The sequence below is a fragment of the Gobio gobio genome, assembly GCF_949357685.1.
Source record: "Gobio gobio genome assembly, chromosome: 8".
In the NCBI taxonomy this organism is placed as follows: domain Eukaryota; kingdom Metazoa; phylum Chordata; class Actinopteri; order Cypriniformes; family Gobionidae; genus Gobio; species Gobio gobio.
This window is the reverse complement of record NC_137114.1, coordinates 14,610,746-14,624,445: the sequence shown is the minus strand read 5'-3', so window position 1 is coordinate 14,624,445 and position 13,700 is coordinate 14,610,746. Positions and strand designations below refer to the sequence as shown.

The following is a 13,700-nucleotide window of genomic DNA, read 5'->3' as shown; positions in this document are numbered from 1 at the left end:
TGTTTGTGCCATTAATCGGGGTGTATTATGTTTAGTTAGCTAACTAGAAACATGTTAGCAGTTAAAGAAGAGCCACTTTAAGACTAACATCTAAGGATGTACTTACACTAGGCAATCTGAACTGTACCCGAGCACGTTTGACTAATGTGATTGCTTCAAACTGTGCCTGGGCGCGGTTCGCTGAACCGTCCCTAGCCTGCTTGGTGGAGGTAGCTCTACTACTACTACTCTTGTGTGTGCTACTGTACTCTTGTACGACAGCAGGGCACAGTACAAAGCAACCATGCCTAGTGTGAGTACATTCTAAGGTTACCAATAAATAACGCTCCGGTACATACGTTTACAATGAAAAAGAGAGCTTTTTTTGTAAAATAAGTTGTGGACAATTTTATTTGTAGTATCCGCTAGGGCTGCCCACTAATAGTCAAATAGAATAGGCTTAGTCGACCAAGATTTAATAGTCGGTTAGTCGCGGAAAAAAAAAAAAACTCCACAAGAAGTGGCGAAGTCATGCAGTCCATGAGGGACAGATCATTAACCAGGTCCCGCCGACCATCATCCATTGACCTTGAATATGGTTTATCATTTGTAACATGTAAGTAGAAGCAACTATACATGGCTTCTCGCTCTCACATTAACCTAGATAAATGTGCGCTATTATTAGATGCATATCCAAGCGTTCGTGTGGAGTGTGGAAGCTGAAGTATAGATTGCTTACTGCTAGGCTTGTCACGATAACTACTTTTTGTTTCGCGATATATCGTCCCTGAAATAATTGCGATAAACGATATTATTGTCATTTTAGTAGACCTATAGACTTTCAATACAACCTTTTAATTCTTTAAATCATGGAAATTAAGGGTAAAAAATATATTATCCTAAATATATATATTTTTTTTTAATGAATAGTAAATAAACATTTTCCCTTGTGAAACGGCTTTAACACTCGTCATTCTGCATTGACATTTATATGTGCACCGGAACGGGATTGTGGCTTTGAAATCGAGTCCAAACATAATGGGCGATATATTGCATAACAAAAAAATGATTGAGGTCATACACATATATTGTGCGATATATTGATTATTGCGACAGGGCTACTTACTGCACGACATGGAGGCGCCAGCGCGATCACTTGCATTTTTTTCAAATTAAAATACTCATACAGATGTAAAGTCATACAGATAATATTAATACATCATTCGGTCTCCCTGAACAGCAGCGCGTCACATAAATGAACCGAAACTCAGTGTATAGGCTACTTGCCTCACAGACTATAGAAATCTATAGAAAGCTTAAAATGTCTACTTTTAAACGAACCAATTCAAACTGAAAAAAAATAGTCTCTGCTTATGTACTTCGTATGAAAGCTGCTTTTCTCATCCTCTATACTGCGGAGATGATGAGTCAGCATTGTCAACTTCTCAGAAAACACTAGAACAATTTTGTTTTATAATAATAGATATTATTATTATAATTTAAGATAATCATAATCATTACTTTTGCCAGTGCTTTGTGGCAAGCTTTATACGTGCGCTTAAGCCTGAGGCATATATTCCGCCCCCAGTATATTTGAGTAATTAAATTAATATGAACATTAGTTTAGTCGACTAATGGCGTAAATGAACGACTACTAGTTGACTACAAAAATCTTCAGCCAGGGCAGCCCTAGTGATTGATTGACGTAAATCTCCAACAGCAGTTCAATGAATTTATGTTTTCTCTAATGCTAAAGCTGCAGAGTTTGGTATCTCCTTATATATAAAGATCTCTGGTAAGGAGTTTGCATTGTTGTATAGAGTGGAGCAGGTATGATGTCTTTGTAGGCCAACCGGCAGTTAGCATCGCACTGGTTCCCTCGAGAAAAACCCAATAGGATTTTTCCATAGGCTTTTGGATTATCTCAAAAAGCAAGCTATGTGACCAACAAAAGTTTATGGTACTTGTATGTTTTGTCCATCAAGATAATTATCACAGATGAACACAACTTTTATTAACTTTGAAGCCTAAATGCAGTCTCTAAAAGGTAGCTAAAGCTAAAGCTAGGCTATAAACGGACAACACCACGATTTCAACGTCACTATCACTAAGCTTCCCTCAACTCTTTCCGTTTTTATCTAAAAACATTTTCCCAGAACATTGAGTTAGTATAGTTTATAAGAGCATAATTATGAGCATAATGAGGCTGTAAAAGCCGACTGTAGTCTAGTCCCATTTAGCCACTTGTTGGCAAACGCCTTTTTCAAGACACATAACAGCTTTGAGTGGGGTAATACTGATGTATTTTATGTCGTAGAATAAAACATGAAAGTGTCTTGAGCTTGTGTTCACCACAGACCTTATTTCAGCCCTTTAAACAAAAACCCATCGACTTCGGGGCGAGGGAACCGGAAGTGCTAAAATGCTAACTCGCTTTCGCGTTTTGGCTTACAAAGTGATTTCATACCTGCACCACTCTATTTACTAAATGAGTGAAGGAAAATTAACACCAAAGGAGATGGTAAGTAGTTCAGCAGAGTAAACTTGCGGTAAGGTGTATGCTAACGCCTGCTATAGCACCCCTTGTGGCAGCGCTGAGAATGCAATACTTGAATGCAAGTTTGAAATCAAACTTGAGTAGCGCTTGCGTTCACATGTTTGTGTAGAGTATGTTTTGGGCCTAACTGTGCAAATATAAAATCGTTTTGGCATGTTAAACCGCTAAAAGGCATTGTGTGAAAATATTGACCATTAGGAAATCTGATCGTTTCATTTGTCTTCAAAACTAGGTTTCTTTATTGTTTTCTATCTTAAGTGTTTTGACACTCTCCAAACTGTAATCTAAATAAAATATAATAAAAGATCAAGAGGATATAATGTAACTGCATTTGGATACTTCTGCAAAAGCTTTGCATATAACACCACAACGAAAAATCATGCATGCTTACTTGATTCGACAACTAGCAAAACCAATATGTGGGTTTGCTTTAAGATGTTGGTTGCTGTCACCGTATTTTTTTTTTGGAGTTTCACTTTTAGCTCGATCTTCATTTAATGGCGAGACATTTTTCTTAAGGGCTACTTTCATTTCACGACTTTATCTATGACGCTTTTACTAGAGAGATCAATTTTGTGACTTGTGTCTGCCAAGAAAGCTTTAATCATGTTACTTTTGCTGTAAAACGACACATTCAGTTGGACCACATCTATATGCACATACATTTGCCTACTTTTTACCCTGAACTCATTTTTATTACAGATTATTTCTATCCTGTATACTTTGTAATGTGCCAACATGTCTGATTTCTACAATCAGGCAGTCTTTTTTTCTAGTTAATTTAAGATATATACAATACTGTAGGTTGCCAGATGTACTATTGAAGAAGATAAATAGATTTTTATGCATTTACTGTACTATTTTGGAAATATGCCTATATTGATACTGATGCAATGTTATTAGGGATTGTTTATGACGGGCTTTCGAAGCACTTGGATTTGTCTTCCATTGTTGAAAGGAATTGCTGGATTTGAAAGAGAATGTGGCATATGAATGAATTCTGTTGATATGTAAAGCACACATTATATTTATTTGAACAGTACTTTGTAATAGTCATCTTTTTTTGTTTGAAAAATGGCTTTATACAGGATTATCTGGTTCCCGTTTACATAATGAGCATTATAACTTACGTGACAGGAATTAAACAATGTAGCATTCACTCAAAAGGCAAGTTTAGCCTTTATTGTTGTTAAAAGTATTATGTTTTTTGTCAGTTTCAGCGCATCTCTTCAAATGATTCTGTTGTTAAGCGTATATACGCTGCATAATGACAGACATTTAGTCTAATCTGAATGTGTTCATTATCACCTTTTCTCCCTTTCCATATTTTTGTCATGTTTACCTCAAAGGAATTCAATGAAGAAATTCAAGATGGAGGAAAAGAAGAATACAATTAATAAAAGGAGAGGTATAAACTAAATGTGAACGAGAGGTCGTCGCGTTTATTTTTATAACGGCAAATATGGTGAAAACCCTGAATTGTGTGGGACACATGCCTGGGCAGATGCAAAAAGATTTATATAATAGAACAAAAATGATTGTAAGCGGGCATTAGAAGGACCTTTGTAACAAAATTAGTCTTATTTACTGAGATATATATTTGAAAGGTTGCTGCTTGTTGTAATCATATGCAAACGTGTGCAAGTACACGTACTGAAATAAACCGTTACGTTTCAAAGTGGGCGGTGCATACTAGCATAGCATAGCATAGGACGTTACTTTCGATTGGTCCAGAGCCGTTGAAAAACCCCTCTGGTTGGTCAGAGTCGGTGGTGACGTCGAGATTTGCGACTTTCATATTAGGCCGGGAAACCCATGTTTAGTTTACGATTTGTAGCACGCTAAAATAGTACCTGTATATATCGAGCTCAATGACAATAAAAAGCTCCGTTTTTATTTTCAAACTTGAGAATTTACATTTGTGTTTTGTCCCGTTTTCAGTGCAGCAGGGAATGAACGTCCACTGTGGACACGCCCCCTATGATGTTCAGACGCCAGCAGCCCCGTTTCAGACCCATTTCGATTGGACGGCTTTTATGTGATTTTAGCCAATCACACTCACCCAGGTCACAACAAATGTACAGGAAGAAAAGATGGCGGCGAGGAACGGAAAGAATGGTCTACTCGAAAAAGTAAGAATTCTTTAGTGTATGTCGCTTTTTAGGCGACGCGGTTATATTTGTTCAACTGTCTTGAGGGCGCAAAATAGTTAATTATTTTTTTACATATTCCATCTTTCTCACTCGTCCTGACGTGGGTGTTGCTGCGACCATGGCGCTCGTTTGCGTGCCAGGAGCTAAAATGTCAACTTGGATAAATTAAAGCACGTGATTAATTTAGCATTTTTTATATTTTCAAATGATCATGTATATTGAAAACTATCTGATGCATTTTAAATGCCTTGAAACAAGATTACACAGTGTTGCCAAAAAAAATGCTCATCATTTCCATCGTCTTCAGCGAGACGAACGAAGCCTGTAATGTTATTTCCAGTTAGGAGGGAACGTTAACTTAGTAACTTAGATGCTTTCATTTGTTTCCCATTTCGGTCAAAATGAACAACATTTTTACGGTGTTTTTTGTTTTTTTTGTTTAATGTGGTCAGAAACTCTATTACAAGTTGGTGATTTTCAGACGCTTTGCCAGGAGCTTAAGTTTTAAATAACACATACTGTAAATGCACAAGCTTTAAAAAAAGAAAATACCCATTATAATATTAAAGGCAAATGCGGGAAATTCATATTATATGTACGTTATCATATATCCCCTCAAAATACCTTAGCTCTTTTTAATGTATGTATAAAGGTGTTTATAATGTTTTGGTAATTTTCTTTGCCAGTTGTTGCATGAAGACTGTTATTAATGTCTTCTAACAACCAGTCGGATTTTAGTTTCACAAATACACAGTTGTTTTCGATTCAGATTCTGATTCTGAAAGTAATGGCTTTGCTGATCAGCCAGATGTTAATTCAGTAGCTGTGAAGGATTTGTTTGGACTGATTTAGATCAGTAACTTGACAATCGTGCTACACAAGTAGCAACCATATGTTACCAACCAGTGAAGGCAATGCTACAGAAATGCTATGTCATAGATGTATTTTTGTAATCGTATTTCATGACATTCAATTCAAACTATAATCTCATAAAAAAAAGTTCTTTAAGCTGTCATTTCAGTAACAGCACAGACATTAATTTAGTTTAAAAGGTGTACAGTAGTTGTACTATGTTTAGTTTGCGTGCCTATCTTACCTGCACATATGAAAATAATCAATTTGTTTTGCCAGTGTGGTCTGTTAAAATCCAATTGCATGTGTTGTTTCAGTGGAGGATTGATGAGAAGCCAGTGAAGATCGACAAATGGGATGGAGCAGCTGTGAAGAACTCTCTAGACGATGCAGCTAAGAAGGCCTGTTTATATAAATGTTCTTTTATATACATGTGTATTTAATCTCACCCCACCAAGGCTAAGTTTGTGAAATATTAATGCAATTGAAAACAACCGTTTTCTGTCATTTTATTCCTGTGATTCAACTCAAAGCTGAATTTTCAGCATCATTACTCCAGTCACAATCCTTCAGAAATCCTTCTAATATGATGATTTTCTGCTTTAAGAAACATTTCTGATTATTATCAATGAATATTATAAGAAATAAATGAATACTTTTATTCAGCTAAGATGCATTAAATTGATCAAAAGTGACCGTATATGTTACAAAATATAAAAAATGCTGTTCTTTAGAGCTTTCTATTCATCAAAAAAATTAAGCAGTGCAACTATTTTTAGCTGATAAGAAGAAATGTAGCTGCAAGCAGGAACTATTGTGGCCAAGCACAACAGAAGCAAACAAGGAAGCTAGCAGCAGACCAACTGCAAAAATGAGTGAAGACATTTGGAGATAATTTTAAGCACAAGGGTTGAAAATCCATAAATACATTGAGTTGTATGGAGCCAATTTCATGTTTTGTTTAGTTATAATGCCACCAAGTGACGCAGTCCCACCACTTTTTTGTGTCCTCAGAGGTCCCCCATACATAAGTGTGTCAAATTTGGTAAAAAATAATCTGATTTCATTTAGGAGTTATAGACATTTGCTAATGAGCATATAACAAAATAACCCACACCTGACTTTGATTGCATTTTTTTGCCTTTTACTATCAGAATATTGACATTTCGCCTAAAACGTATTTTCAACCTGCTATGATTCAGATTTTCCTACGATGGTTTTGCATCAATCTGAAATAACGGTTTTGAAGATATTGGTTAAAGTTGTATAAACGCTAAATCACAATGTTAAACAAACCAAGCATGTTAGGTATCATTGGACTTGACAATTCCCGTGAAAATAAGTCGACCAAATCCAACGTTATAAGCATGTGAATATCTGATTTTACCACTAGGTGGTGCTGGCTCAACTTCTCAGACTCCCCTAGGTCATCGTGCCAATGACCCATATCAAGTTTCGTAACAATACGCTAATGCGTTCATGAAATACAGCATTTTACTTCAAAGTTCAAAATGGCCTACATGGAAAAACGGGATATAATTTGACTCTGTATGCTGCCCCCAATCTAACCAGACCACTTTTATGATTTTCAGATGTTATAAGCAAAAATAGCAATTTTTTCGTATCTCCAGACCAGTAGGTGGCGCTCCACCGAAACACAGCATGTAGCCTCAGGTCATGCTTATGATGACAAGACCAAGTGTGGTCAGAATATGCGTTGCGGAGATGCAGACTTATGTCTGTTTTCACAAGTGCTACCTAAAATTTGTTTGCGCGGTTCAAAAGTTATTGGCACAAACGTAAGTGCAACTTTGGATAGTTGGTGGCGCTAGAGGGATTGAGTTAGAGACTCCAAATTTGCTATGGTGACATTTCAGCCTGTCCTCTATCTATGTGCCAAATGTCATAACTTTCCCGCAAGCGATTCTATGGACTGCCATAGACTCCTACAGCAGATGAAGTAGTAAAATAATAATAAGAGAGCCAATGATTACAATAGGTGCTTTCGCACCTTTGGTGCTTGACCCCTAACTATTATTAATAATTGAGTATGAATAATACAGGATCATGAAGGATCTCTGAAGGATCATGTGACACTGAAGACTGGAGTAATGATGCTGACATACATGAATAAATTACATTTAATGCATTACAAAAACGGTTCTTTTAAATGGTAATAATATTTCACAATATTACATTTTTACTGCATTTCAAAACAAATAAATTCACCCTTGGTTAGCAGAAGAGACTTCTTTCATTAAATTAAAAAAATGCATGTGTATATATGTGGTTTCTCGAGTGATTTATTTGCATATTTTGTTTTTGTACTGGTTACTTGCATCCATTAGATGAGTTTTTAATTCATCCGCCTTTCTTTTTCAACCATAGGTTCTGATTGAAAAATATGGCTACTTCGAGAACTTCAACTTAGTCGATGGACGTCTGTTCATTTGCACAATCTCCTGCCTTTTCGCCATTGTAGCTTTAATTTGGGATTACCTCCACCCGTTCCCAGAGTCCAAGCCTGTGCTGGCGTGCTGTGTGGTTTCATATCCTTCACTGAGCAAACTCAAAACACAATAGAGACTGGAGGTTTGGCAATGTAAATGAATGTAAATTGGGCACTGCTTCAGTTCTTGTCCTTAACAGATCAACACGTACTTCATAATGATGGGAGTTTTGACCCTGTACACTTCTTACAAAGAGAAGAACATCTTCCTTGTGGCCTTGCAGAGGGACCCAGCTGGAATGGACCCAGATCACAGTTGGCAGCTGTCCTCTAGCCTAAAAAGGTTAGGGATACTCCGAACCGCTGCTTAATTCTTCTCTTCATTTAGATTATATTCCTCAAAATCTGCTTTTTTCAGTTGGTGCATGATCTTCACTAAACATTTTGTAGCACACCTCCCATTCAATAAATCGCAGTAATCTTTGTGTGTTACTTTTAAAATGTAACAGTCTCAACTTTCAAATTATGTCAGTTTTATTACAATTCAAACATTGAAATACAGTTTGGCGCTCTTTAGTGTAAGGGACCGCACAAAATAAACATCAATGAACGTCAGAAAGAAATTTGAAAGATGCAGTAGAGCTCACCAAAATGTACAATGTCTCATGTAATCGCTCAATCAGTGTATCAACCGAAAGATGGATAGTTCACCCAAAAATGAAAATTGTCATCATTTACTCACCCTCATGTTGTTCCAAACCTTTGTTTCTTTGTTCTGCTGAACACAAAAGAAAATATTTTAAAGAATGTTGATAACCAAACAGTTAATGGTGCCCCATCAACTGTTTGGCTATCCATATTCTTAAAAAAAATACACTATATTGCCAAAAGTTTTGGGACGCTTGCCTTTACATGCACATGAACTTTAAAGGGTTAGTTCACCCAAAATGAAAATTCTGTCATTAATTACTCACCCTCATTTCGTTCGACACCCCCAAGACCCATAAAAGGCACTTAAAACATATTTACAAAGTCCATCTCACCACAGTGGCTCTACAATAATTTTACGATGCGACGACAATAGTTTTTGTGCGCAAGAAAGAAAAAAAACACCTTTATCCAGCTTGTTCTTGACTTCCGTGTGTGCCTCCACGACGCATGCGCAAGAATATGACGCAGATCCGGCGTTCGGACACATGACCCAGAAGCGATTTGTTTACAAGCAGAGGAAGACGCGCGTGTCTAAGCTGTTGGATTCTACATTGATCGTGCTTTAGGTCTCGGCGTAGTTCTCAAAATCGGGTTAGAGTGTGCATTTCATGGATTCCCGAACGCTGGCGCTACGTCATATTCTCGCGCATGTGTGGAGGCACACACGGAAGACAAGAAGAGGTTGAATAAAGTCGTTATTTTGATTTTTCTTTTCCGCACAAAGCTATTGTCGTCGCATGGTAAAATTATTGTAGAGTCACTGTGGTGAGATGAACTTTGTAACGATGTTTTAAGTGCCTTTTATGGGTCTTGGGAGTGTAAATGTACTGAATGCCACTGGAGGCCTATCTGAAGCCTTTCTCAGCCATCAGCTTTCAACTAAAATATCTTCATTTGTGTTCCGAATATGAACGGAGGTCTTACGGGTGTCGAACGACATGAGGGTGAGTAATTAATGACAGAATTTTCATTTTTGGGTGAACTAACCCTTTTATGGCATCCCATTCTTAATCTGTAGGGTTTAATATGGAGTTGGCCCACCTTTTGCAGCTCTAACAGCTTCAACTCTTCTGGGAAGGCTTTCCACAAGGTTTAGGAGTGTGTTTATGGGAATTTTTGACCGTTCTTCTAGAAGCACATTTGTGAGCTCAGGCACTGATGTTGGACGAGAAGGCCTGGCTCTCAGTCTCCGCTCTAATTCATCCCAAAGGTGTTCTAGTGGGTTCAGGTCAGGACTCTGTGCAGGCCAGTCAAGTTCCTCCACACCAAACTCGCTCATCCATGCAGGGTTTTTCCTGGGTCAAAAATGGTCTTCGGTGGTGGCTGACAGACATGGTCATCCATACACACACACGCACGCACACACAGTAAAAAAGTACCCTACCCATGTGATCTGCAAGCACAATACTGACAATACATTTTATATAAATTCAAAGAAAGTTTGTAACTTTTGCTTATCTTATTTTGATCCCACATGAAAAAATACTAGAGTATATTATAGTAAAATTACTCTAGTAAATACTATAGTGTTTTTGAACCGTACTATAGTAAATATACTACAGTAAATTAACAAAGTGTAGTAAATACTATAATATACTACAATTTACTGTAGTATCTTTACTATAGTATGGTTCAAAAACACTATAGTAATTTTACTATAGTATTTTTCCATGTGGGATACCTTGATGTTTGTTTTTGTTCCTCATTTTTACACTATTTACTGATAATTGTTTTGGTATATAATCATATCAATATTAAAAAGTAGTATTAAAAAAATGAACAAATAGCCTAATTTTCTGCCATATACAATTTCATAAAATTTTCAGCTAGCTAACAACAACTTTGTTCTGGGTTCACCTCACTCCAGTCTAAACTAAGTGATTTATAGGCTATTTATTTTACTACACATTATGAACATAAATAAGCTGTAAGACTGTGGATAATTAAAACTAACTCTTACACTCTTGCTAAATTGGGTAAGCACACTTGTGTTCTCATTTCAGATTGTTCTGAGTAAATTAATAAACTGATTCGTTAGTTCAGTGTTGGACAGATCAGTGTTCTAACCAGTCGTTGAAATGATTCGGTTCAAATGAGTCATTAGGTGGCGAATCGGACATTAGCAGACGCGTTGTGTGCGAATCCCGTCTGTTAGAACATCGCGAAAGATTTGTAAACACACAGAAAACACTTCATAACCGGATAGGATTTGTTTCCCGTTTATTGAAAGTATGGTTTATGTCAGCAGAGAATCAGTCAATGTTTTTTGAGCGCATTTCACACCCAGCGGTTATTAAAGGAAAACATATTGTCTGATAGCGCCACGTGCAACATGGATTCGGTCTTCCGACCTTTTGATTTTGATTAACGTAATATGTGAAATATTAGAAAGCTAAGAATGCTTATTTTGAATACAGAGAGCGTGCGAGCGGGGGAGGAGCTCTCTGATCGTTCTCTCTGACAGTCGGTTATGCGCAGCATCTATTCTACATCATTCATAAATCACAATAACTCATCAAATAAAGCTTTGGCGGGACAAAAATTTGTTTTGGCGGCCGCCAAAAAATTTTCAATGTAGGAAAAACCCTGCCATGTCTTTATGGACCTTGCTTTGGTCACTGGAGCGCAGTCATGTTGGAACAGGAAGGGGCCGTCCCCAAACTGTTCCCACAAAGTTGCGAGCATGAAATTGTCCAAAATGTCTTGGTATGCTGAAGCATTAAGATTTCCTTTCACTGGAACTTAGGGGCCAAGCCCAACCCCTGAAAAACAACCCACACCATAACCCCCCCTCCACCAAACTTTACACTTGGCACAATGCAGTCAGGCAAGTACCGTTCTCCTGTCAAACCGCCAAACCCAGACTCGTCCATCGGATTGCCAGACAGTGAAGTGTGATTGGTCACTCCAGAGAACACGTCTCCACTGCTCTAGAGTCCAGTGGCGGCGTGCTTTACCCCACTGCATCCCACGCTTTGCATTGCACTGGGTGATGTAAGGTTTGGATGAGCTGCTCGGCCATGGAAACCCATCCCATGAAGCTCTACACACTGTTCTTGAGCTAATCTGAAGGCCACATGAAGTTTGGAGGGCTGTAGCTATTGAAAGTTTGAGACCTCTTCACACTGTGAGCCTCAGCATGCACTGACCCCGCTCTGTGATTTTGTAAGTGGCCTACCACTTCAGAATTTCCATTTTTTGGGTGAACTAACCATTTCATGAAACTTGTAACGAAATGTCATGTTACATTTACCTAAGAAAAGCCATTGAACGACCATAGCTCTGGCTATAAAATAAAATAACCTAGAGAGGAGCATTTTGCTAAATATATTGCGTATCTGTATTGCGTATTCATTATATTTATAGTTTTTATGACAGCCACAGTTTAAAAACCTTAGGGGTAGAAAACAATTTGGTACAAACATAATTATATCATTAAGAAGTTATTAAATAAATGTATTATATAAAAAAAAACTGCTTTTATTGCAATTGTAATATTTTTATACACATTGGTAACCTTTAATATTACTGCACCAACTGACAGGGTTTCCTGTATAGTTAACAGCTTTAGTTCAAATATTTGTCCTTGGAAAAAAAGAAGATACTGTACTTGATTTATATACGCAAATTAATTCTTATTAAAAGTCTATGAATCAAACTCTAATCGTGAAATTTGTCAATACTCCTCCCTATTAACGACTGCAAAGCAATGCCATTCTTCAGAAGGAAAAGTGTCCTACTGTAGTTTACTGTAGTACTAATTGACTTGTGTCCTTTAGGTTTGATGACCAGTATACGTTAAGAATGTCCTTCACTGACGGGAAAACCAAGCTGTTCAGGGAGACGGAGTTTACAAAGTCAGTCGGCACGTTCTTCGACGAGAACGGGACGCTGGTGATGGACCAGTTTGAAAAATATGTCTCAAAGCTTCACGACACATTGGCCACAGAGAAGAAGACAAAGTAACGGTTAGTCGGAGTGGACGCCGCCGGCCTTCAGCGACCCAGCGCACGCAGTAACGGTGGCTAGAGTGGGACAAAACACAGATGTTATTCAGGCTAGTGAGTGTTTTCACAGTTAAGCTCTCAGCTCTAACATTACATTAAGTCAGCACAGTGTTTTGTTTTGTATTGCTAATGTTAAAGAAATGGTCCAATTCTCTTTTTTTTTGTTAGCCATGTTTTGTTTTTGTTTTTTAAATGCAAGTACAATTTATACCGGTCTCTCAGTTTAGTGCTCTTAATGAAAAGCCAAGCATTTCTACAAAATGCATGGATAAGAGAAGTGTTCTTCAATATCTTGGGTGCATGTAAAACAATCACTTAAAAGAAACAGTTCACATTAGGTTAGATGTTGGAAGAATATTCATATTTCCATAAAACAAAACGAGTCCCTCCTTACGTTAGGAGTGTTTCTGGATCAGAGGTCATCTACATTAGTGCTCCCACATTTCAAGACGCCTTGTCAGAAGTTGAGTGTCTGAAACAAGCAGATTTTTGTACATCTGAGCACCAGTGTATATATTGTGTCCCGAGAGCCTTATTTAAATGTCTGTTCAATCTGCGTTTTTTTTTTCTTTCCTATTCTAAATTGTATCTGTTGTTTAAAGGACAACATAAAAAAGCAACTGTCCATCTGTTGTGTTGTCCTCCTACCGCTTTGATACGTTTGTGTTTGGCCATTTATGCTTGAACCAGGGATAATGTCGGATCAGTCTGGACCTGTTTTTCACACGCAGGAGTGAATGGACCTGGATTTCCTGGTTTTCCGTCAACATCTATTTTCATATAGATTATCTTAATTTATTTTGAAAAGTTTCGAACCGTACACCTGGATGCTGTTTGTTTCTCCATATTGTGAAATATTAGGCCTGCTGAGTTCCACCGGGACTTCTTGCCGGTTTTTGTCTAATGATATTCAGCTTTAGCTACCCATATTGTATGTGCCTGTTATTCTCAAACAAAAACAGTTACAAAATAAAGTAAGGCATTTTTACGTT

The 13,700-nt window shown here is 37.5% G+C and overlaps 1 protein-coding gene across 1 annotated transcript in view; it reads left to right on the top strand.

Moving 5' to 3' along the window:
• Positions 1–13,700, top strand: part of spcs2 (signal peptidase complex subunit 2) — a 16,126-nt gene extending 2,426 nt beyond the window's left edge. The window contains exons 2-6 of the mRNA XM_079824451.1: positions 4,478–4,668; positions 5,859–5,942; positions 7,930–8,090; positions 8,199–8,333; positions 12,481–13,700. Of these exons, the coding sequence (XP_079680577.1) occupies positions 4,630–4,668; positions 5,859–5,942; positions 7,930–8,090; positions 8,199–8,333; positions 12,481–12,667 (606 nt within the window). The 5' untranslated portion in view covers positions 4,478–4,629 and the 3' untranslated portion in view covers positions 12,668–13,700. The remainder of the gene's footprint in view (positions 1–4,477; positions 4,669–5,858; positions 5,943–7,929; positions 8,091–8,198; positions 8,334–12,480) is intronic.